This window comes from Lynx rufus, unplaced genomic scaffold (genome assembly GCF_022079265.1).
Source record: "Lynx rufus isolate CCGP_SWC_20201006 ecotype Redwood Valley unplaced genomic scaffold, mLynRuf1.p SCAF_9, whole genome shotgun sequence".
NCBI lineage: Eukaryota > Metazoa > Chordata > Mammalia > Carnivora > Felidae > Lynx > Lynx rufus.
This window is the reverse complement of record NW_025814897.1, coordinates 106,282,503-106,307,785: the sequence shown is the minus strand read 5'-3', so window position 1 is coordinate 106,307,785 and position 25,283 is coordinate 106,282,503. Positions and strand designations below refer to the sequence as shown.

At 52.5% G+C, this 25,283-nt stretch overlaps 1 protein-coding gene across 6 annotated transcripts in view; it reads right to left on the bottom strand.

Moving 5' to 3' along the window:
- Positions 1-4,965: 4,965 nt before the first annotated feature.
- The window catches only part of INCENP (inner centromere protein), a 28,467-nt gene continuing 8,149 nt past the window's right edge, over positions 4,966-25,283 (bottom strand). For 2 of the 6 annotated variants that reach the window (XM_047071545.1, XM_047071546.1), the window contains exons 5-19: positions 20,884-20,935; positions 20,009-20,066; positions 19,796-19,913; positions 18,613-18,664; positions 18,107-18,224; positions 17,884-18,018; positions 17,320-17,331; positions 12,620-12,729; positions 12,424-12,544; positions 12,062-12,184; positions 10,824-11,002; positions 10,551-10,614; positions 10,270-10,377; positions 8,624-8,774; positions 4,966-6,874 (exon numbers count right to left, since the gene is read on the bottom strand). In XM_047071545.1, the coding sequence (XP_046927501.1) occupies positions 6,660-6,874; positions 8,624-8,774; positions 10,270-10,377; positions 10,551-10,614; positions 10,824-11,002; positions 12,062-12,184; positions 12,424-12,544; positions 12,620-12,729; positions 17,320-17,331; positions 17,884-18,018; positions 18,107-18,224; positions 18,613-18,664; positions 19,796-19,913; positions 20,009-20,066; positions 20,884-20,935 (1,616 nt within the window). In that variant the 3' untranslated portion in view covers positions 4,966-6,659. Of the gene's footprint in view, positions 6,875-8,623; positions 8,775-10,269; positions 10,378-10,550; positions 10,615-10,823; positions 11,003-12,061; positions 12,185-12,423; positions 12,545-12,619; positions 12,730-15,124; positions 15,263-17,319; positions 17,332-17,883; positions 18,019-18,106; positions 18,225-18,612; positions 18,665-19,795; positions 19,914-20,008; positions 20,067-20,883; positions 20,936-25,283 lie in introns of all 6 variants that reach the window. The other 4 variants (XM_047071547.1, XM_047071548.1, XM_047071543.1 and 1 more) reach the window with 3 other exon arrangements.

Here is a 25,283-nt window from a genome sequence, read left to right as displayed (position 1 = left end):
AGGAGCCTCACAATTGAGCCCCAAGGGAGCAGCTCAGACAGGACAAGAACTTGAGATCTGGGTAGAGATTGCAAACTTTTGTAATACAGGCTATGGGCAACTTCCCTTCTCATGCCTGCTCTTCCTTCTTTTCTTAACCTTCAGGAAGAATGTTTGCATCGTGGAAGCCCAGAGGAAGCAGAAGCTGCTGGGGATTGTGCCCAAGCCAAGTTTACCGGGCATTCGCCATTGCTCAGCAGACCAAGCTGCAAGGGGGAGCCCCGTGGCTCACGCCTCATTTCAGCACAGGGACTGAGGCCTGTCCCAGTCCCAGCAGCCCAGATGAACCAGAAAGAAGCTGTGCCTTTGCCTACCTGAGGGAGACAGAGAAAACCTCGCGGGACAGGCAACTAGCCTGAGCCACCCAGACACCCTGAATAATGGTGATTTTTAAATAGCAAAACAGGAGATACCTGAATGGTTCAGTCGGTTAAGCGTCCGAATTTGGCTCTGGTCATGATCTCACAGTCTGTGAGTTCGAGCCTCCACATTGAGCTCTGTGCTGACAGCTCAGAGCCTGGAGCCTGCTTCAGATTCTGTGTCTCCCTCTCTCTCTGCCTCTTCCCCTGCTCACATTCTGTCTCTCTCTCTCTCTCTCTCTTTCTCAAAAATAAACATAAAACAAATATTTTTAAAGAAAATAACAGAAAGGTTTAATTTTGATTTTTACTTTTATACCAATCCCACTGGTGGACTTTTTCTAATTCATAAGTTTTGTGTCCTGTGTAAGCAATCTGTGCCAAACACAGACAGTAAGATTTTGTCCTGTTTTCTTCCTTGAGTTGTACATTTAGGCTTATGATCCATCATGAATTACATCTGACACACGGCGTGAGGAAGGTTTGCAGACTTTTTAACATAGCCAATTGTTCCAAGACAATTTATTGAAAAAAATCATCCTTCCCACACTGAATGGCCTTTCCACTTTTGTCAAAAACGAAGTGACCATGTGGATGTAGTTCTATTTCTGGACTCTGGATAGTTCCACTGATCTATCCTTACATTAATGCCATGCTATTCTGACTATTGTAACTTTGTAGTGAGTCTTGAAGGCATGTAGATAGCCCCTCCAAATTTGTTTGTAGTTTTCAGAGTTGTTTTGGCTATTGTGGGCCCTTTGCATTTAAATAGATATGTGAAACCACAATTTCCATAAACTTGTACCCCAAACTAAAAATCGTATTTGGAGTTTGATTGAATCTATAGATCAAATTGGAGGAAATTGACATCTTAAGAAAATTGCTTCCAATCCGTGAATACTATAATGTAGACCATTTAGGTCTTCATTAACTGCTCTCAGCAATGTTTTGATAGTTGTTACTGTTTTTCACATCACTTATCAAATGTATTCCTGAGATTTTGATAATTTCTGACATTATCATGAATTGGATTAATTTTATTATCTTCAAAAAGACTTTTTTAAGTTTATTTGTTTTGAGAGTATGTGAGCAGGGGAGGGACAAAGAGAGAGACAGAGACAGAGACAGAGAGACAGACAGAGAGAATCCCAAGCAGCGATTTGAAGGGGGCTTGAACCCATGAACCATGAGATCCTGACCTGAGCTGAAGTCAGATGCTCAAGTAACTGAGCCATCCAGGTGCCCCTAATTTTGATATCTGATTGTGCAAGGGAAGTATATAGAAATATAATTGATGTTTTGTATTAATTTTGTATCCAGGAAACCATGCTAAACCCACTTATTAATCCAGCAGACACTACCAGATTTTCTACAACTCATCTCTGAACATAATTGTAATCCTTCCTCTCTCCTGCCTTTTAAATTTTTGTCCTGCTCTGGAGGTTAAAACCTCCAGTAAAATGTTCAGGAGTAATGACAGTGGACATCTTTGCATTGGACCTGTTAGGAAGACATTCACCATGATGTCTGCTGGAGATTTTTTTGTAGAAGTGGCTTCTCAAACTGAGGAAATTCCCTTTGTTTTAATGTTTATTTTGAGAGAGAGAGAGACAGACAGACAGACAGACATCGAGCAAGCAGGGGAGGGGCAGACAGAGAGAGAGAGGGGAGACACAGAATCTGAAGCAGGCTCCAGGCTCTGAGCTGTCAGCACAGAGCCTGATGAGGGGCTCAAACTCACGAACCACTAGATCATGACCTGAATGGAAGTCGGATGCTTAACCAACTGAGCCACCCCATTACCCCAAATTCAACTTTAAATTCTAATTTGCATGTGTTATAATTCATTCACTCATCCATGTTTGGAACTACTTATATAGGTCATATTATTGGTCATACTTAGGCTTAATGAGAGAGAGAGGTAGAGTTGAATATGAGACAAAAAAAATTCTAATTTGCTTAGAACTTTTATCGTGAATTAGTGTTGAATTGTCAATGTACTTTCTGCATCTATTAATCACATGGTTTTCCTCCTGTATTGATATGAAAATTACATTAGTTGACTTTCGAATGTTAAACCTACATTATATTCTTGGGGTAAACCCTATTTGGCTAAGATGTATTATCCTTTTTACATAACTTGTTGGATTTGTTATGAGTTTGCTAAGAATTTTTGTATTGAGGTTCATGACAGATAATTGTCTAATTTTCCTTTCTTGCAGTGGGTTGGTTTGGTTTGGGGTCAGGGCAATGTTTGTCTCGTAGATGCAGTGGAAAAGTATTCTTTCCTCTTTAATTTCCTCCGAGAGGTTACATAGAATTGGTATTATGTCTTTCTTGAATATGTGGTTGCATTTACCACTAACGTGATCTAGGCCTAGAGTATTCGTGAGATTTAAACTACAAACTCAATTTCTTTCAACAATAAATAGGGCTATTTACGTTTTCTATTTCTTGTTGAGTGAACTGAAAGAAGTTGGATCTTCCAAGGAATTTGTGTTCATGTAAATTGTCCAATTTATTACCAGAAGTTGCTCATAATAATCTTACTCTTTTCTTAAAACCAATAGAATCTATAGTGGCATTACGTCTCTCATTCCTGACACTGGCCATTTGTTTCTTCTCTCTTTTTCTCCTTATCAAGCTAGAGATGAATTTTTTGAGCTTCCCAAAGAATCAGCTTTTGGTTTAAATTTTCCCTATTATTTTTCTCTCCAAAGTCATTGATTCCTACTCTACTTTGGTCATTTCCCTTCTTCTGCTTGTACTTTTATTTGCTCTTCTTTTTCTAGTTTTTAATGTTTATTTATTTACTTTATTTTGTGAGAGGAAGACAGAGCAGGAGTGGGGGAGGAGCAGAGCAAGAGAGGGAGACGCAGAATCCGAAGCAGGCTCCAGGTTGAGCCATCAGCACTGAGGCCAACGTAGGGCTCGAACCCATGAACTGCGAGATCATGACCTGAGCCAAAGTTGGACGTTCAACTGACTGAGCCACCCAGGCGCCACTCTAGTTTCTTAAAGTGGAAGCTGAAGTCATTGATTTAACACCTTTTATCAAACACAGGCATTTTAGTCTCTAAATTTCCCTCTATGTGCTGCTTTAGTTGCAGCACAAGATACAAGGTCAACGCACAAAAATCAACTGTGTTTCTACATACCAGCAATGAGCTACTGGAAACCAAAATTAGAAAAACAATAGTATTTACAATAGCTCCAAGAAAATAAATGCTTAGCTATAAATCCAACAAAACCTGTACAGGATCTGTAGGCTGAGACGTATGTGAAGAACTTATCTATAGATTTAAAGCAATCCCCCAAACTTATCTATACATTTAACACAATCCCAATCAAAATCCCAGCAAGGTTTTTGTATAAACAACCTGGTTCTGAAATTTATATGGAGAGGCAAATTGATAGAAAAGTCAGAATAATTTTGAAAAGGAAGACTAAAGTTGGAGGAATCACACTAGCAGATTTTTCAGATGGATACAAACTACAGTAACCTTGATGATGTGGTATTGGTAAAAGGAGAGACTCACAGATCAATGGAAGAGAACACAAAGTCCAGACATAGGGGCGCCAGAATGGCTCAGTCTGTTAAGTCTCTGACTCTTGACTTTAGCTCAGGTCACGATCTCATGGTCGTGAGACAGAGCCCCTGCTTAAGAGTCTCTCTCCCACTCCCTCTGCCCTCCCCCACTCACCCACTCTCTCTCAAAGATAACAACAACAAAAAAACAAAGTCCAGATGTAGACCCATACAAATATGGCTGACTGATGGACAAAGTTGCCAAGGAAATCCACTGCAAAACAGTCTTTTCACCAAATGGTCCTGGAACAATTGGATATATATCCATATGCCCCCCTCCCAAACCAAACAGACGAAACACAGAAATCTCACACTTTAAAAAAATTAACTCAAGTAGATCATAAATGTAAATGTAGTATTTATAAGACTATAAAACATTTCGAAGAAAATATAAAAGAAAAGCTTTGAGAACCAGGGCTAGACAAAGATTTCTTAGATGTGACACCAAAGAGTACAATCCATAAAAAAAAAAAAAAAGAATGATAAACTGGGACTCCACCAAAATTAAATTTTTTGCTCTATGAAAAACACCATTAAGTGAATGAAAAGAAAAGGTGCGGACCAAGAAAGAAAATACTGCCAAGCACATATTGACAGCAGATTTGTACCCGTAATACATAAAGATGATAAACTCAACGGTAAGAAAACAACCCAATTGACAAATGAACAAAAGTCTTGAACAGACACTTCAACCGAGATACGCAGATGGCAAATAAGCACGTGGAAAAATGTTCACCATCATCAGCCATCAAGCAGAGTGTGAATTGAAACAACGATGAGGGGCGCCTGGGGTGGCTCAGTCCATTGAGCGAGCGATTCTTGATGTTTGGCTCAGGTGAGCTCAAGCCTCCTGCCCCCCCTCCCCTGTCAGGCTCAGCATGGAGTGTGGGGCATGCTTGGGATTCTCTCTCTCCCTCTCCCTCTGCCCATCCCCCACTGTCTCTCTCTCAAAAACGAAAAACCAAAAAACAAAACCCTTTAAAACCATGATGAGATTTCACTACATATCAGAAGGGCTAAAATAAGAAAATACTGCCAACACCAAGTGCTGGGGAAGGTGCGCGGCAACTATAACTACCTTTTGGCTGAACAACTTCCTCTCAAACACAAAAATGCTCAGAAAAAGTAATATTTTGACAATGTGGTTTTAGGTGGAGACACACTCACCAATAAACTCACCACAACAGCTTCCGGGGAATACAGAACAAATTGGGATCGTGCACCATATTTGAATGAACTGTCAAAGGTTTTGTTTTTATTTTGAGATTGTGGCGGAGGGGCAGAGAGAGAGGGAATGACAGAGAATCCTAATCAGCGAAAAGCCCCATGCGGGGCTCGACCTCCCAAACCGTGAGATCACGACCTGAGCGAATGTCAGACTTAACCGACAGAGGCACCCAGAACTCCAGATGGGGTTTTTTTTGTTTTGTTTTGTTTTGTTTTTTTATGGGTAGACTCCTCTGAACTTCAGTCTATTGTCTGTGTTCACCAGTTCCTCATTTTCAGACACTCTTGAACTTAGCCTTTATTTTGTCCTAAAGCTGGGGTCGGCAAACTTTCTGTAGAGGGTCCTAGTAAATATTTTCAGCTCTGTGTGTCCTCAGGCTTTGGTTGCAACTACTTACTCCGCCCTCGGCCGAGCAGCCAGAGACGAGGCATTTGCTGCAATTGGGAAGGTTCCAATAAGCTTTATAAAAACACACTGAGGTTTGATTTGGCCCCTGAGGCCACGGTTCACCAGCTTTCGTTCTGGCGGCTGGAGCGGATGATAAGCAACTAGCCACCGCACACTGAGAGCACAGCATGCAGCCATGGGACGGGCCCTGGGCCAGCTTCCACGGACACTAAGCATTTAATTAGCAGCTACATGGTTTTGTCGGAGAAACATTCCAACTGCTTGCAAGCGCTGGTCCCAAGGTGGTTTCAGGAGACATCTTTGTAATCAGAGCTCCTGCTTCAGCAGCGTGCACGCGTTCTCAGGTCCTTTGACCGTCCATGCGGCAAGCGTGGAGCCTGCAGGGCCGAGGGACTGTCTTAGGTGGCAGAGCTGTGTCAAGAGCCCAGTCCTCCTGACCTCGACCCCACGTCTTTCCCATTGGGCAAGCTCCCTTTTACAAACAGGGAGCTCCCCCGAAAGTCAGGAGTATCTTCGCTTGCCCCATCGCGCGAGTAACTCAAGTGTTTCTCAGCGTGGCCCAAAGACGGCATCACAATCACCCACTGCGTCAGCCGGAAGCATCCTCCAGGAAGAGGAACAGCGCCTTGGTCCCTGGCCCATCGGTGGCCTGAGACACACGGCTGCGGGGCTGGGGGCCAGGGGCATTCTGCCAAGGCCCCCATCTCTACAATACCCACAGCAGGCTTAAAGGAACAGACTTTATTAATCTAGCTCTCAAACACTAGAGGCTAAAATTCAGCTGAATTCTAACAGTCTATTTACAGAGCGCTGTCTGCAGGCCAGGTGGGGCTGGGCAGGTTCTCCCCAACCACCCGCCAAGTGCAGCTTCCAAACAGGCCTGCGCGACTTGCAACCCCCGGCGCACAGAGTACATTTATATACACACAGCCAAACCCCTGGAGACGGAACACCAGGCAGGATGGCACCAGACCAACAGAGAGGCGGACACACAGACACACGCAGGGGTGGAGACTGCTGGGAACGCCTGGGGGCCTCAGTACTTCTTCAGGCCATAGGCCAGGCTGCTGGGGACCCTGGGGCCCAGCAGGGGCGGCGAGTTCCAGACGGCAGAGCTGGTGCGCTTGTGGTAGCGAGGCTTGCTCTTCTTGAAGATGTCCTCCAAGTCCAGCGGGAGGATGGTTCCAAAGAGCTCGAGCAGGTTTGGGGGGTGGTGGTACTGGTGGATGATGGCCTGGCTTAGCTGAGTGCCTGCAGGGGACACGGAGGGTCAAGTCACTGCATTGGAGCTCCTCAGGAGCCTCCCCATCCCCTGACCCCTTGTCCCCTTCCCCACCGCAGCCACATCAGCTCCTCTCTCAGAGCCCTCTTCCTCTCCACTTTTCCCTGAAAAGCTTTTTTTTTTTTTTGATGTTTGTTTATTTTTGAGAGAGACAGAGAGAGAGAGACAGAGAGAGAGACAGAGAGAGAGAGAGAGAGAGAGAGAGAACGCGTGCAGGGGAAGGGCAGAGAGAGACAGGATAGAGGATCCAAAGCAGGCTCGGCGCGGACAGCAGCAAACCCGATGCGGGGCTGAAACTCACAACCCGTGAGACTATGACCTGAGCCCAAGTCGGACGCTTAACCGAGCCGCCCAGGCGCCCTCGTGAAAATGCTCTTATTGCCTGTTCCTACTGCCACGTTCCAGCAGCTTAGGCTGAACACAGGTCCTCAAGTGCTCACCTGGGCCAGGCAACCACAACCCCACAACCACGAGGGAGGCAGCTCCTTTATTCTCCCCATTTCAGAAGGCGGGGTGGGGCGGGGGGGACTTGCCCAAAGGCACGTAGCTCGTGACTGGGGGAGCTGGGGTCTGGAGACCGTCCAGCTCCGAAACTTCACACGCTGCCATCCTTGACTGCTGGGGTTGGCTACTTCTCTCACCGGCCCCGGGTCCCACGGCACAGGGTGCAGGCTGAGGGGATCCCTGAGCCGAGGCACACAGCCCTGGCAACAAGGCCTCAGGAGGACCCTGGGGGGTCAGGAGGCGGAACAGGTGCCCAGCACTGCTGTGCACCAGGCCTTAGGAACGAGCACCAACTCTCTTCATCCTAAACTCTCTTCATCCTAAATAACCCTTCTCAGCTGTGTCCTAGTAACACCCCCATTTCACAGATGAGAACGCAGGGAGTTTAGGGAAGCTGGTGATGGTCAACCACCACTAGGTGGCTCCGGCCATACTGACCCCTGCCTGCTGCTACCTCCCAAACGCCCAGATGTCCAAAGTTAAGGGGACTAAGATTCTGCCTAGCGTGGAGTTCAACTGAGGTGACACCAAAGTAAGCTGTCTTCTGCAGAGTGCTGCCCCCCAATGGGCCTCTGGGCCCTTCTCTCTGGGGAGTGAGTGGGCACCAAGCTGACCCCCAGCTCTGTAAACTCTATGAAGTGCCCACCATATACGTACTGGCCCCGCTCCCTTGTCACCAGGTCTGTGGTGGCCTGCTCACACACACCCATGCTCCCGTTTAAATGCTGGGGCTTGTAAACTGGGGTCAAATCCTGCTCAAGTGGCCCTGCCTCAGGGCTTTCCTCCCCAGCTGCCGGAACCCCCAGCTCCAGCTCTCGGTGCACTGCCTAAAACCGGTGACTACTCTTGGCGGTATTCCTACTCCAAGCTGCTTACTTGGGTCCAACTCTCATCTGGCCCACTGGGTGAGGCTCCAAGGGGCGGCGTAGAGTCTGAGCTGGAACACCCAGCCCCATGCCTGTCGGCAGCCAGCCACAATTTAACACTTTTGTTGAGAACAGAGGCACCCAATACCGTAGTTCTGGTCCCCAGTTCAACCCACTGGCCACAGAGGGCCCACCCTTCCCTGGGTGCCTCCCAAGGCCCAATACAAGCCGCCAGACCATGACGACAACAGCCTCCTGATACCCACAGCTGCCGACCCACCACCTCCAGGGTCCCAGATGTTGCAAGTGAGGAGCCAGGTCTCCCGGGGAATTCCAGGCCCTGCTTACCTCTGGCCCAGGTGGGGATGGGCTTCCGGGGATGGGCCTCGTCATCGGTGGAATCATCGCTATTCAGATCCATCCCATAGTTATCCGGGTTGATCTTGGGGGGCGGCCTGTGCCCCTGTGGAGTCATCTGATAGGAGGTACAAGCTGGAGACTGGAGGAGATAAACATGGGTGTCAGCTCCTGTCCCCACACTCCCGAGCTGTCAGCACGGAGCCTGACGTGGGGCTCGAACTCACAAACCATGAGATCATAACCCATGCCAAAGTTGCTTAAGTGACTGAGCCACCGAGGTGCCCCTCTTTTCTCTTAAATGTTTATTTACTTTTAAGAGAGAGAGACAGAGAGAAAGAGAGCACAAGCTGGGGAGGGGCAGAGAGAGAAGAAGACGCACAATCCCAAGGAGGCTCCAGGCTCTGAGCTGTCAGCACAGAGCCCAACTCAGAGCATGAACTCACAAACCGTGAGACTGTAACCCAATCCGAAGTTGGACGCTTAAGTGACTAGCCACCCAGGCGCCCCTGTATCTTCCTTTTTCAAGTTAAAGTATGCTGCAAACATTCCTCCAGGTCAGTGTTTCTCCTTCAAACAGCTCCAGGGTACTCCCCTGGGTACCCCATGATTCGTACTTTAACCATCCGTTAGAGATGAACGTTCGGCTCCCTTCCAAGGTCTCAACGTCATAAACTACGTTGCCCTGAAAACTCTCCCGCATACGTTTTGTTAACAAGCGTTAAGCTGGCAGTAGGCTGAATGTTCACCAGTAAGGGCTTGTTAAAGAAATTCTGGTGTAAGTAATTGCCATCAACTGCACAGCCATCAAATATGAGATTTACAAGTGCTGGAACAGAGAGGTCTACAACTCACTAAATGAAAGGGAAAATAGGGAGAAAAAAAATCAAAATGCCAAATGGCATATGGTATAGACTAAATGTTGTGTGGGTACCCCCCACCCCCCAAATTCTTCTGTTAAATCCGACCCCGCAATGTTATGGTATTGGGAGGTGGAGCCTTGGGGAGGTGATTAGGTCACAAGGCTGGAGGCCCCATGAGTGAGAGGGGCCCCATTAGTGCCACTAAGGGCCCCATTAGTGCCCTTAGAACAGAGACCCCAGAGAGCCCCCTCTCCCCCTCTACCACAGGGGACACAGGGAGAAGACTGTCACCAAACACCGAATCTGCTGCTGCCTTGACCTTGGACTTCTGGCCTCCAGAACTGCTGTTTAAGCCAGCCAGTCTGTAGCAATGTGTGACGGCAGCCTGAACAGACTAAGACAGTACGTGTAGACAGTGCCCATTTAAAACTGGGCCTGTGTGTGTACGTGCGTGTGTGTAGGTTTATATGGGTAAACATACAGAAAGATCTACACCAGATTAGAGTTTTCCTCTAAGGGTACCTTTCCTTTTCTTTACACTCTTTAAAAAAGTTTAGTTTCTTCTTCTTCCTTTTTTTTTTTTTTTTTTTTTTTTTTTTTACAACAAATTCTACTTTTACAGCAAGGAAATACACCTATCGAAAAGGGTAAAACCACTTGGGCCAACCGTATCCTTCCTTTCGCATGGTCCTCATCTGTATCTGTGGCTCCAACCAGCGGGGAGTGAATAACCAGAGCTGGAGGGGCCCTCTCCACTTGGCTGCCCGGCCTCACCTGCACGTCCACGGTCACATTCAGGCCTTTGCTGGCTGCCGCGGCCTCCCTGGCTTTCCTCTGCTGCTCCTCCAGCAGCCGCTCCTCGGCCAGGCGTTGCTGCTCTTCCTGGGGCCCCAGGGGTGGCCGGATATTAGAGATGGTGCATGTGTGAGCCCCTCGCCCCCCGCCGCCAACCCCACACGGCAGGGCAGGCAAGGCTGCTCCCGGGCCGGGAGCCACCAGGCTGGCCCGGAGCTCGGCGCAGACCCCGCAGGAGCCCCAGGCCCGCTCCCCTTTACCTTTTTCTTCTTCTCCTCCAGCTCCCTCTCCAGCCGCAGGGCCTTCTCCTTCTCCTGCAGCTCCCTGAGGACCAAGCAAGAGCCCATCAGCCCAGGAGCCGCCTCCTGGCCCAGAGCCCAAAAAGAAAAGGGCCTGTCCTTTTGCAAACCCTCAAGTGGAGGAGGGAGCTGCCTCCTGGCGACGGCTACGTGTGCCCCTTCCACGTGCTCACAGGAAGGCGGGTGTGTGACGACAGGGTGCCGCCTTGGCCAGCTGGGCAGCGGGCCCCTCACCTCTCGGCCTGGAGCCGCTCCTGCTCCCTCCTGCGTTCGTGCTCCCGCTGCTCCGCCAGCTGCCGCTCGTGCTCCCGCTGCTCCGCCAGCCTCTTGGCCTCGGCCGCCCTGCGCAGCCGCTCCTGCTCCTCCTCCCTCTTCTTCTGCAGCAGCTCCTGGTGCCGCCGCTCTTCCTCATCCTGTGAACGGAGCGCCGGGTCAGGGCCCTTGAGGCCAGCCCTGGGCTGGTGAAGCCAGGGAGGAGGTCTGGGAAGGAGGGAAGAGAGGCCACAGGGCCTGCTCCCTCCCAGAAGCGACGCCCGCCCCCCCGTCCCCGAGCCAGGCTCCCCAAGAATCGCCATGAAAAGGCATCTCGTGAAAATCACCTTTTTTTTTTTAAGCTCATTTATTTATTTTGAGAGAGACGGAGTCAGCACGGGCAGGGGAGGGGGGTGGACAGACATGGGGACAGAAAGAATCCCAAGCAGGCTCTGCACTGTCAGCATAGAGCCCGACGCGGGGCTCAAACCCATGAAACCGTGAGATCACGACCTGAGCCGGAATCAAGAGTCGGACGCCCAACCCACTGAACCACCTGGGCGCCCCATGAAAGAAAACTGCTTTATATGCAGCTGCAAAGCCAGTAGTCAAGGGTAGAGACTGGAGCCAGACTTCACCAGCCGGTGTGACACCGGGCAAGTGGCTTCAGCTCTCTGGCCTCAGTTTCCTCATTGATAAAACAGGAACAACAGTAACGACCACACCTCATGAAGTTACCGAGTTCGTACACAGAACATAGAACGGTGTCTGACACACAGAAAACACTAAGTAAATTTTGGTTATTAGTATTATAATCCCCTAATGACACATCTGTGTTCCCTATCGTCCTGAGATAGACAACTCCCAGGGAGAGGTAGGTCCCTACTCTCACAGGCAAAACATTCAACCCTCACACCGACCCTGTCAGGTAGACGCTAAGGTTCCCCGAGGGAATCAAAGCCCAGAAAGGTCAAGGAACCCGCCCAGGGTCACCCGGCTGGGAAGTGGCAGAGCTGAGACTGAAGGTCTGGCTCTGGAGTCCATCCACTTGACCCTTGAACTGCCACCTGCAGGAGGCAGGTTACTGTCGAGATCGCCATTCATGTCCCCAGGGTATTTGTGGAAACTCCTCAGGACTTAAAGCAACAAGAGCTGCCACAACCAACCCAACAAAGTGGGCCTTCCGCGTCCTTGATATGCGAGCCCCTCTGCCCATGAACCTGTTGTAGCCGCCTGAGCCTCCGCGCCTCCTCCTCCTGCTTGCGGCGCGCCTCCACCTCCTCCATCTTCTTGGCTGCTGCCTTCTTCTTGGCCTTCTCTTCCGCCAGCCGCTCCTCCTTAACCTACAGGGCCCATCCACATGTGCCCATTAGAGCACCCTCCTCACTCAGCCCTGCAGCGCGGGGCCCGGAACTGCACCCCCCCGCCCCTGCGAGCCGGGCCTGTTCCCCACAGCCCGGGGTGGGGAGGGAAAGGGGGGGGGGACACCCAGAAACCACAGCCACCGAGTGGGACCTGCTTGGGGCGCACCAGGGTGCAGCCCACCCCGAAACCTGGCCGCCCACCAGCCTGAGGCGCGCACCTTCTCGGTCTTCTCGTCGATCTGAGCAAACTTCTGCTCGATCTGCTTCTTCTTCTCCTCCTTCATCTGCTCCACCCGCTCCCGGGCCTGCAGCACCTTGCGGAGGCGCTCCTCCCGCTTCCTGCGGACACAGGGCGGTTGTACCCGGGGGGCGGGGCCAGGGCCCGGGGGCGGGGCCAGGAGCTGGACCACTTACAGCTTCACCTCCTCCAGCCGCCGCCGCTTGTCCTCCTCCACCTTCTGCCTGCGGAGCTGCTCGGCCTCCTCCTTCCTCCGCAGGTTCTCCAGGCGCTGACGCTCCTTCTCCTGAGACGGGCGGGCGGGGTCGGGGTGGGGGTGGGGGTGGTGGTGAGCGAGGCCCACAGGCCCCAGCCAGCCTGTTTCAGAGGCAGAGTCACCCCCAAAACATGCCTTCCTTCCCAACCAGACTGTGGCCTGGGGCTTCGGTCATTCTGGTGGGCAGCCTCCCAAGCACCCTTGACTGAGCCCTGCCAAGTTGCAGCGGCACAAAAATCAGGGTTCGAAATTGGACAGATGGCTCTGATTACAACTATATTAAAGTGTACTTGAGAAGAGAAGGAAGATTGACATCATAGAGGGACAGACAGCTGTAAAAGTTGTGGTTAACATCTATAAAGGGGTGCTGGGTACATAAGCGTTAATTTATTATTTCTATGCGTTGTAACTTTTATACTTCGCGTACACACACTTTTATGTTTCTCAATATATGGAAAAAAAAATATGGCCAAATGCTAACATAGATTACTATAGGCTGGTGAGATATGTTAAGGATGGTATATTTTCTCAGTGTGCCTGGGTGGCTCAGCCGGGTAAGCCTCCCACTTTGGCTCAGGTCCTGACCTCGCAGTCTATGAGGTTCGAGCCCCGTATCAGGCTCTGTGCTGACAGCTCAGAGCCTGGAGCTTGCTTTGGATTCTGTGTTTCCCTCTCTGTCTGTCCCTCCCCCGCTCATGGTCTATCTCTCTCAAAAATAAACAAACATTAAAAACAAAAGGATGGTATATTTTCCTTCATTTTTCAAACTTCCTGTGATACAGGCACCTAACGATTCCAACAGCTTCTTAAAAGTACTAGTTGGTTGTTTAGCAGATCAGTGCTAGAACCCTACCCCTCTGCATGCCCAGAAAGCCCCACGGGCACGGCAGCCAGAGGGCATAGGCAGGGGGCTCCAAGCTTTTCTTGGCTAAGGACAAGACTGGTACTTTCGTCCTGATGGCCAGGGCATGAGGTGGGGGCTGGGACCGGGGCCAGAGGCCCCCCCCCCCCCAATCACCCTCACCTGGCTCCCATCAGACTCTCATCTCTGTGCTCTGCCACCCAGAGCACCCATCTCTGTGCTCTGCTCTGTCCCTCTCCCTGCATTAGTGACTGTCCATTTCTCCTTGGCCTCTGACCTTGACTGCAGATTTCCCACCTAGAAGTCTGGCCCCAAGGGAATACAACCCTAAAGATGGAGAGAAGGGCTCCTCTGGTTGCGAGGAAGACACATCTGCTTCTGCCACCGAAGGTGGCCATAAAACTGGACTACATAGAACAGCTGTGTGAGGCCGATGTGAGCAGGAGGAGGGGAAGACCAGGCTGTGAAGCATCACTGGGCCGGCAGAAATTTACCATTGTTTTCCCCGCTAGCCTAAACTCAATGAAGTCTGAAACCTCAAAGGGATCTGTGGGGTACAGACAGACAGAACTCTGGGAGAGGCCCTTTAAATCTCACTTAAGGAGTGGGAAGGGGGAATCTAATGCTCAGAGTATGCAAAAACCCCAATTTTTGTTTGTTCTTTTCTTCTTCCTCTCGTGCCCCAGGCCACAAACAACCCTGTGGCAACGGGACAGCAACAGTTACAAGAACTTGCAGAGGCAAAACTCTGGGGGAGGGGGAGCTTCCTCGCCACACTACGGAGCTGTGATCCCCAAAGGTGATGAATGCTGTTGCTTTTTTCTGTCTCCCTACCAGGTGACCCCAGATGCGGTCGTGGAAACACGCAGTAGAGCAGGGTGACAGAAGCCCCAGCTTCCTGGCTGGAGGACGGAGAGCGGGAGCCCCCGGAGAAGTGAAATGTACTAGATGCGTGGAGAAAATGACACCCTGTGGTTGTTTGTGAACTCCTAGGCTCAGCTCCAACCTGCAGATGCATGGATCTGACCATCTAACTATTATACCAAAAACTCTGAGAATTAAACTCACAGACCACCTGCCAGATCCCATCCTGAGCACTGACCAGCACACCCAGGGCAGATCCAAGAGTACCACAAAGGCTTTGAAATCGGGACACTGGAACCATGTCCCACAGAAGGAGGGGTGGGACTTGCAGCCTGAACCAAACCAGGTGGGTCGCTGTTAGAGCAAGATACCAACATTCTCTCTCTGACAACATGCGGCCTCATAATGCAATATGCAAAATGGCCAGGATATAATCCAAAACCACTCAGCACACAAAGAACTAGGAAAATCTCAACCCCCACGTGAAGACGATCAGCAGCCACCAACATCAAGGTGACAGATTGTTAGACGTATCTGACAAAGACATCAAAGCCACTATTATAGAAATACATTCTTCAGACAATTGGCGAAACAGAAAATCTCACTGCAAGCCACTTAAGCGGTCGCTATCACTACCTGGGAGGCCGTTTTGTGCCTCCTGCTCTGGAAAAGAAGTACCAGCTGAACTTGCCACCCTACCCTGACACTGAGTGCGTCTACCGTCGGCAGTGAGGGAAGACGGGCGGGCGTCCTTCCCAATAAAGACTTAGCGCCCCCTCCCAGCGCCGCGGGGTCCTGGGAGCTGTTCTGGCAATAAAGGTTACTGGGTGGCAGGAGCTGGAGAGAAAAACAAAAAAAACCAGAAAATCTCAGCAAGAAGATCCAGAAAAAAGCAAAATGGAAATTTCAGAACTCAAAAGACAATAACGGAAATAAGAAATTCAGTGCATGGGTCCAAGGGCAGAATGGAAAAGACAGACAGATGTCAGTAAACGTACAGATCAATCAATAAAATGTATCTGATCCCAACAGAGAGAAAAAGCTATGGAAGAGAAATGAACAGAGCCCAAAGGACTGTGACGACACAGAACGATCCACTACCGGCGTGGGTGTCTTCGTCACCCATGATAGAGGGGAAAGAATGCAACAATGAAACAGAATTTCTTAGAAATAATGGCTGAAAATGCTCCAAGTTTGGCAGAAGGTATAACTTGACTGGTCACCCAACCAGCAGGGGGCCGACTTCCACCCACTGCTCTGCGGTGGGGAAAGCACTTTGCCTTCTCTTTCTGCCCCAAGTGCCCACCAGACTCCTGCTTCCAACTGGGCTCAGCAAAATGTGTTCTACCCCCGACGTTTGGGTGCTAAAATTTCCCAGCACAGGTCAGAGAAATGATCCTGCGCATTGGAAATTTTGTAGAAGCAAGATTTGTTCATGTCATAGAATCCAAGTTCACCCTCTGCCCCAACCCTCCAAGGTGGGCTGGGTTGACGCTGCTCCCCAGAGGCCACCCTCAAGGCCAAGGCGGTGGATGAGAAAACCAAAAGCTTATTTGGTCCCTTCGGCCTCCAGGGGCCTCGATCGAGCAGTCTCTCTACCAATCACTAAAAACCACCTCCTACTGAGTCCTGTGCTAGGTGCTTGATGGACATGACTCTGGTTCACTCGTTTCTATGAACGGACCTCTGGTCTCATTTTGTAGCCAAGGAAACTCAGCCAAAAGTTAGGAAACTAGTCCAAGGTCTCAAGGTCCCTGCGATCTACTTAGGCCCCTGTCTCCTAACTAAGAACTGTCCCACTGCCACCAGATGCCCTGTGCAGGGATCTGGGTTCCCCGAAGCAGGAAAAGGCAGCTCCCTGGACCTCTTGGTCATCCCCATAAAGCCGGCCAGGCTCCCATCAGTCTGTGTGCGACATGGGAGTTCTCTGTAGGAAGAGCAAGTCGGAGTCCAGTTCACTGCTGTGGGCCCAAGTGCCTAGCAGGGGCCTAGCACACAGTAGGTGTGTAAGGCCACACAGCCTGCTTGCTCGCATATTGGAAGGCATGCCAGTGCCTCGTTCACACAGAGGGGACCAGCCTCCTTGCAGCACAGGCAAGTTCAAGGCCTACCTGTCTAGCGGCTGAGAAGCCCCTTGACCCGCCAAGCCCCAGGCCCTCGGCTAGAGGCAGAAGCCCTCCTAATAGGAGGCCCTTCAAAGCACCAGTGGGAACAGAGGAACGCAGGGGCTGCAGCCTTGTAACCTGGGAGACCCCAGGGAGCCAAGACTGCAGGCTGAGCAGATCCCAGCCATGTGGGGCTCCCTCCCCAGGGCCCGTGGCCTGGCTCAGCTCTGAGGTATCTGAGAAGAGAACAGCTTCTGTGGCCTTCTCTCCAGAGGCTGCTGGTGGTAGTTCTACCGCTACCCCACAGGACCCAGCCTACAACCATGGTCTCCCCCACGCTGCTCTGCGCCTCAAGGCAGTAGCTCAGGTCTGTGACCCAATAAACCTCAGTGGCTCTGGGGACCAGAGACCACCTGTCTGTTCTCTTCGCAGCCCCAGACCCTGAGGGGAAACCCGGGGCCGGGGAGGGAGGTGCTGTGGGGAAATCCAAGCTGTGGCCCCGGTAAACAGCAGCAGGCCGCACCCCCTCTGCCTCCTGTTGCTTCAGGGAGGCTCTGAGATCGAGACTCGGCCTCCTGGGGGCAGAGACAAGGGCAGAGAGGACCGGCCCCGCAGAGGGAGGGCAGCCAGAATGGCTGCGCGCCTCCAGGCGGCCACCCCCTTTACCGCTCCCGTCCCACCTTTGGTGTTAGTGCTTCTACAGGTGCAGGTGGGTTTGCAGGAACAGGGCTACGGCAGGTAAGTGCTAGGGGGAGCTAGGTTACAAGGACAGGAGAAGGCTTTACTTACAACGAAGCTGCACTGTGGAGGAGAGGAGACAAGGAAAAAGCCAGGAGTTAATGCCAGGCTTGGGGATGTCCGGAAAGCAGGCCACCCTCTTGGCTACGCCAGAGTCTGCGTGGGGCCTGTGCCCTCTCATCGGCAGCCCCCCACCCCCTCCCATCTCACCAGCCCTCATCCTCAGCGAGCACAGCGTCCACGGGTGTCCCTCGCCTTAACTACTCAAGCCTCCAGAGGGGGCGTGGGGAGTGTGGGGGGTGTGGGGATGGATGGTCACGGCCATGGCCAGCCACACCATTTCTACTACCAGCTCAGAGCTCAAGACCCAGGAGTCACGCTGAGCCGGCCGAGCCTCTGAGCTGCACTGCAGAGCCCAAGAAGCCAGAACAGTCCTCAAACGTTGAGGCGGCCCAAGGCCGTAGAGGCTGGAGCTGGCCCTTGACCGGTGCCAGGTCCCAGCTGCCTTGGCCCAGATCCACACCACTCCCAGCGGCCGAGGGGACAGACCGGAGCCCTCAGCCATGCTGCCCGGCTCTAGCAGCAAAGCACGGCCAGGGGTCCGGGCTCCCTCACCTTAGGGTCCACGCGCAGGGGAGTGTTGCGCTTAATGAAGGATTTCATGACACTGCTGCGGGGGGCCGAGGTCGGAGTCATGAGCATCTGGTTCCTCTGCACGGTGTGCAGGAAGGTCCGGAGGGGCCGCACCACCTGTGGAGGAGGTAAGGGTGCAGGGTGAGGACTCCTGGGCATGGCGGGGGCCCCAAGGGGCGGGGGGGGGGGGTAGAGGCCCACTCACCTTGCTGGCCGGGCAGGGTGGGGAAGGGGTCTTGCTCCTGGGGGGCTGCAGCTCCTCGTCCTCCAGCTGCGGCTCCTCGTCCAGCTCACTCACGGCCTGCTTGTAGCTGCGCTTCCTCCTGCCGCAGCAGGGTGGAAGCAGCGTCACAGGGCCGACCCCGGTACCCTCCCCAGGGCCCTGGCCACACCCCATAAAAGGTCACCCTGTGAACAGAACTGGGCCCAGCTCACAGGGCACCAGACTGAGAGGCGCTGCGGAGGTGGGGCCTTCCTGACCAAGTGACCAGTCCTAGGTCACACGGCCAGGAGGATGCAGAGGGTGGGGCCTAGGATCTGGTCACCCACTCCCAGGCCCGCTTTGTCTCATAGCGGCGAGCCACCTCCAGCACTAGGCCCCGCCCTGACCACATTCCCACCTCCCCACCCCACCACCGAACAAGGACCTGAGGTTCATCCCCCTCCGGGCCCTTCCGAAGAGTTGCCTATACGCCCTACCCAGATGCAAACCTGACACTCTGGGGTGGCTCCTTGGGGCCATCTGCTTGGTCAGTCTTGGGCTCTGTGAAGAGAGCAATTTTGGTGAGGCCGCAGGAACAGCTCGGAGGGGTCGGGGGAAAGTGTCCTCCAGCGGCAGCCGTGGCGGGGGCAAGGCTCTCTTCCTGGCAGATCCCAGGGTGGCCAGCAGCAGAAGCCATCAGCCTTAGCACCAACCGGCCTTGAGAAGTCTGTGGAAGTCCGGAGCCCAGCATACGATCCCCAGCCCGTGGACCCCTCACCCCCACGCCTGGCCTCTGGGATGAGAACAGGAGGACAATCCCACTGAGGTGGCCCCACCGTGTCCCGCCCCACCTCTAACACTGACAGCTAGGGGGTACCTTTCAGGAGCAGAAGCCCGGAAAACTGTAGACTCTAACAGACCTCTCAACAGGCTTCAAAATCCCACCCCTCCAGGCCTATCAGCTGAGGCTGCCATGACAGGAGGAGGGGAGGGCTTCCTGTACAGGGTCCACACGTGGGGCATGGGGTCAGTCTGTTTTGCTTCACTGCTCGGGGGAAGCACCAGTTCGCCCCTAGCCGTTTAACCTTGCAGGGACCTTGCAGCTCGCCCGTGGGCTACGGCGCTGGAGCGGCCCTTGTCGCTGACTCCACCCTAAAGCTGGGGAAGCTGTGGACCAAGACCTCACGGCCACAGTGCTCTTCCCACTGAGGAGACGTGAGCCAGACGCTGGGCCACCCCTGGCGGCCTGGGAGTGCCAGAGCCCGTAGCTCTCCTGCTCTCTTCACACCGGGGACCCTCGAAGGTGAGAAGTGAGCCAGCGGCAGAGACATCACACGAGGCCAGGTGTTCACACCCCAGCACAGACCTCCTCCCCCTGCCCCCCCGGGGAGGGGTCCAAGTCTGCGACCTGGCGCATTCAGTCACTACCCCAGTTCAAGCGCCCCACCCTCACCTCACCCGACTTCACACACCAACCGGCCTCGGCCACTCACGTGGCACTCGGCGACAGCTCCAACCAAAAGGTGGGCAATGAAACCTGCAGACCCAAAGATCCACACCCCCCCCTGGGTCTCACTTACCTCTGGCTGGAGAGCCCAGGAAATGGGCCTCCCTCTCCCCCAAAAGAAAGTCAGGTCAAGGCCACCAAGGCCAGCACGACCCTGGGTATCTGCACACGGCAGGAAGACTCACCTTGCCGCCCTTTGGAGGGCGTCTCCTGGCCACCAGCCACAGGCTGCGAGCCAGGTGTGCTAATGGCGATCTTGGTGGCACTGCGGGGCCACAGGGTACTCCTGTCTTGCTTGGGGCCCTGGGGGAAGCGGGGGGGAGGAACCGAGGCTTTGGGGTCTGCACCTGGGCCTCAGGGGCCCTTGAGCCCTCCCCTCCCTGGCCTGCTCGTCTTACCTCTGGCTCAGCCGCCTGTGCAGGCTCGGCCTCCTCGCTGGGCCGCTTCTGCTCAGGGCTGAAAGCAGAGCAAGAGGTATGTGGGACCCGCCCAGCCAGCCTGAGTCCTCCTCACAGGAGCACCTCCCCACCCGTCAGACGCCCTGGTCTGGGTCACAAACCCACAGCGCCACCCGGGACAAGAGGACAGCAGCCAGAGCCAGGGGCTCCCTGGAGCGTCTGCGGCCTGGGCAGACAAGGGAGGTCAGCTTCTGAATTCGGTGGCACTCACCCCATCAGGGCTTGGTTCGGCATGTCAGCCGTTTGCCGGCTCCACCCCGACCCCTCGCGCCCCCATGGGTCACTGTCTCTTGTCCCTTGTGAGGCCTGCTCTCCATTCGCGGGAGGGCCAGCAAAGCCAGCGTGCCTACCCGGTTTCCCTGTCTCCCCACCTCAAGCTCTGACCCTCTGCCCCAAAGCAGGGGCAGGAGGACCCTAGTTTTAGTGATGGCAAGATGTGGCCTCAAGGAAAAGCAGTGCTGGGGTGTGATTGGGGAGCGGGGAGCAGGGAGCACGCGCGGCCGCCCTGCCGCCCCCTTTCCACCACAATAGGCACGTGGCTCCTCAAGTTCGCAGCAGGCCTCTGGATTGGACTCCCATGGAGCCCACGCCCTAGGGTAAGCCTTGTAAGAGTCAAGGCCAGGCCAGAGCTGACACCTGTGTCGTTTGCTGCCTGGTTAGAATGGGGGGAGGGGTGGCCGCAGGACCAGGCAGTCCCCACAAGGAGGGAACGCTGGGGCACGGGAAATGCTTCCACTCCTGGGACTCACCTAGACAGGAATCCATGTGCCCTGCCCAGCCCTGGAAAGGTCCCCAGACCCTGGAACTGAACTCACCCAACTTTCTGGGGCACCTCAATATTCAGGAGCCTCTCCAGGTAACTGTGACCTGAGGGGAAAACAAAGGAATGAATGATGCCTCAGAAACTGGCCAGGTGTCACTGCTAGTGGTGCCGGGAGCCATGTGCTGGTTGGAGCTTGGCCACTCTTCATCTACAGCCAGACCTCTCCTCCCCAGAGACCACCCTTCCCTTCACCGGGTACAGAGACCCTGCCTGCCTGAGCAAATTCCCTCTGCTCCTAGCATCCTCGATAGAGCTGTTGGCTTTATGTCTCCTATTCCCTAGCTGGCAACCTGGGCCCATCTGAGAGCACACCTTGGGTCCTTCACCGGGCCGGGAATACCTTGGGAAGGGAAACCATGTCTGCTTCCCGGTCCCCAACATCCAGCATGGGGTCCAACACAAAGCAGCTTATTCATTCAACAATTATTCTTTGAGGGCCTGCTATGTTCCAGGCCCTGAGGCCCTGGGGACCCAACAGTGAGAAAGACCAACAGAGCCACTACGTAGCCTACATAACCATCCAATAATCCTGTAAAAGACACGTGGTAGGTGTGATGACAGAAAAGAGCAGATTTTGAAAGGCTACGGGGAGCCGAACTGGTCTAGAGGCTGGGACGTGAAGGAAAAGACGGTCACAGACAAAGGGGGAAGAGTTGAGAGAGAGAGAAGGACATCCAGGCCAATTGTTCCCAAAGGCTATTTTCAGACTCCTGAGAGTCAACTGCCCAATCAGGGGATGGATGAGGTCTTAACTATTTCCACCCCAACACGAAAACGTAATTTCCCCCTCTGTGCTGTGCTTTGCCCTGAGAGCGCAAAAGCCATGAAGCAGTGCTAGGTGAGAGTCTGAGCACCAAACAGGTTGTGAAACCAGACTGGACCCCACGCTCGGCACAGAAAAGTCCAAATTCACTTAAGAATGTCCTTGATGAAAGAGTAAAAACTATGAATTTTATTAAATCTAAACTTAAGTACCCTCTGTGTGGTAGAGTGGAAAGTACGTGCAGCGCCCTCTGCTATAAACTCCTGTCTCTGGAAAGCGCTCATGTTTGAATTCCCAGCTCAACTAGCCGTTTTTTTCATGGAACGATTTTTCATTGAAAAGGCAACTGACAAACCATAGTTATTCAATCTTGGATATTTGGTAGACATTTCCTTTAAAAATGAACAAAGTTAGTTGTCACCTAAAAACAACGAATAAGGGGGGCCTGGGGAGCTCAGTCAGTTAAGCATCCGGCTTCAGCTCAGGTCATGATCTCACAGTTTGGGGGTTTGAGTCCCACATTGGGCTCTCTGCTGACAGCGTGGAGCCCACTTCAGACCCTCTGTCTTCCTCTCTCTCTCTCTGTCCCTCTCGCACTCACTTTCTCTCTCAAAAATAAACATTTTAAAAAAAGAACCATGAATATCTGCTATCAATAATTAAAAAATGATTTCCCGCCCCAAAATAGAATTTCGAAAACTATGTATACACGGCCAGAAGTTTCGTAGCTTCCTAATACCTACAGACTTTTCTGATGAGATGGGAAGACAAATGTGCTCCTTTTAAAAAATAGATGATGAAGGGTGTCGACATTAGGAAGATGTGCATAACTCAGTGAGATAGCATTTTCCAAACGATCAAGGCATGATGCTACAAAACTGCACGTGGCGAAAAGTTCCATTCAAAGTGCAAGAGGGGTGCCTGGGTGGCTCGGTAGGTTAAGCCTCCGCCTCTTGATTTCCACTCAGGTCATGATCTCACGGTTCGTGAGTTTAAGCCTCACATCGGGCTCTGCACTAACAGCACGGAGCCTGCTTGGGATTCTCTCTCTCCCCCTCTTTCTGCCCCTCCCCCTGCTTTCTCTCTCTCTCTTCCAAAAATAAATAAGTAAACATGGAAAAACTAAAAAAAAGAAAAGTGCAAGACGGTCCAAGGTGGGACCAATGATAGTTTCTGATTCCACCCTGCAATGAGCCTTTAAGAAGCTACCACTGGTGGTGTTGAGTATGCACGAATTATCTGGAAAAAAAAAAAAAACGAATATGCACAATTATCCAAAAAGACGTTTAAAGTACTCCTTTCTTTTCCAACGACGTATCTGTGTGAGGCCAAGTTTTCTTTTTTTTTTTTTTTTTTTTTTTAATTTTTTTTTTCAACGTTTATTTATTTTTGGGACAGAGAGAGACAGAGCATGAACGGGGGAGGGGCAGAGAGAGAGGGAGACACAGAATCCGAAACAGGCTCTGAGCCATCAGCCCAGAGCCTGACGCGGGGCTCGAACTCCCGGACCGCGAGATCGTGACCTGGCTGAAGTCGGACGCCTAACCGACTGCGCCACCCAGGCGCCCCGAGGCCAAGTTTTCTTCACATGCTTTAACCGAAACAACACAACGCAACACAGGGAGTGCAGAATCCGCTGTCTTCTTTCAAGCCACACGTTAAAAACATCTGCAAGATGTAGAAGAGTGGCAGCCTCCTCACTACGGTTTTGTTTTGGAAAAGAAGTATTTTTGTCATAATAAAAACAAAACAAAACACAAAAACAAAAACTAGGGACGCCTGGGTGGCTCAGTCGGATAAGCGTCCAACTTTGGCTCAGGTCACGATCTCATGGTCCGTGGGTTCGAGCCCCGAGTCGGGCTCTGTGCTGACAGCTCGGAGCCTGGAGCCTGCTTCGGATTCTGGGTCTCCCTCTCTCTCTGCCCCTCCTCCCCTGCTTGTGCTCTGTCTCTATCTCTCAAAAATAAATAATAAACATTAAAAGTTTTTAAAAAAATCTAACGTTGATAGATAATAGGTGTGTTGTTTTTTTATATCAGAGTATTAAATAATACTTTTAATCTTTTTTTTTGAATGTTTATTTATTTTTCAGAGAGAGAGACAGACAGACAGTGCGAGCAGGGAAGGGCAGAGAGAGAGGGAGACAAAGAATTGGAAGCAGGCTCCAGGCTCTGAGCTGTCAGCACAGAGCCCGATGTGGGGCTCGAACCCACGAACTGTGAGCTCATGACCTGAGCTGAAGTCGGACGCTTAACCGACTGAGCCACCCAGGCGCCCCAATACTCTTAATCTTTAATATCAAAATAATATTACTAGAGAAAATAAAATTAGATAATACTGAAATTTTTTATTAGTATTTTTTTAGGGGCGTCTGGGTGGCTCAGTTGGTTAAGCGTCCAACATCGGCTTAGGTCATGATCTCATGGTTTGTGAGTTTGAACCCCTGTCAGGCTCTGTGCTGACAGCTCAGAGCCTGGAGCCTGCTTAGGATTCTGTGTCTCCCTCTCTTTCTGAGCCTCCCCCGCTCACTCTCTGTCTCTCAAAAATAAATTAAAAACACATTAAAAAAATTGTTTTAAATATTTTTTTAAAGTAGGCTCCACGCTCAGGGCAGAGCCCAACACAAGGCTTGAACTCACGACCTTGAGACCGAGACCTGAGCCGAGATCGAGTGACGGATGCTTAACAAACTGAGCCGCCCGGGCGCCCCTCAGTTTTAATTTCTAATACAGTGAACTATCAGTGTCTAGAACCCTCACAATCAAGAGCTCTTTGGGGTCTTCAATAATTTTTAAGACTGGGAGCAGGTGCTGAGACAGAAGGTTGAGAGCTGCTGGTCTAGGCAGAAGGCCGTGAGGCAGGAAGGGGGGCGGGGGGGGGGTTGCGAGGTGAGGCTGAGAGGCAGCTGGGGCGAGGCCGGCTGGGACCCAAGGGTCTAAGGGAAGGAGGGAAGATGAACAAGGGGCTGGAGCAGCAAACCACGAGGCCCAGAGGGAACAGCAGCAGGACCCTGCTTCCGGGGGTCGGGGGAAGGCAGGCCTGAGCCGGCGGGAGGGGGCGGTTTGGGTCCAGGCCTACAATCAAGGGAGGTGCCTGCTCCCACTGGTGGGGGGCCAATAGCCAGAAAGGCTCCCCTCACGGCCCACCCCAGCTTCGTGCTGGCCGCTGAGGGAGCAGAGGGATGAAGAGAGGCCCATGTGACCACACAACTATTCCACTGGAATGTCAAGTGCCATCTGCGTGCCATTCGGGCCTCGGGCCCAGGATGGGGGCAAGGGAGATGGCGTGAGGCCTGGCAGAGGGCCGGATGGGCTGCTCCCCAATGCAGAGGTGGCCGGGGAACCCCAAAGAGGAGCCCCTCCTGAACAGCAGGACCCTCCAAAAACCCTGAAGCGGCTTCCGTCTAGCCGCTTCCGGGCCCACCTGTCCTCCCACCGCGGCACCATTTCTCCGCCCAGTGGCTCCCACCGGCCAACATGCGCCAGGCCAGGAGTGCGGGGGCATCAGCGCCCCTTCCCAGCAGCCCCTCACCGCAGTGCTCCACACCGACTTCCAGAGGTTCCCCCGCAGCGCCAGGCCTTCCAGGTCTCGCTTCCCCACAACCCCGCTGCAGGCATTTCCTGCTCCTC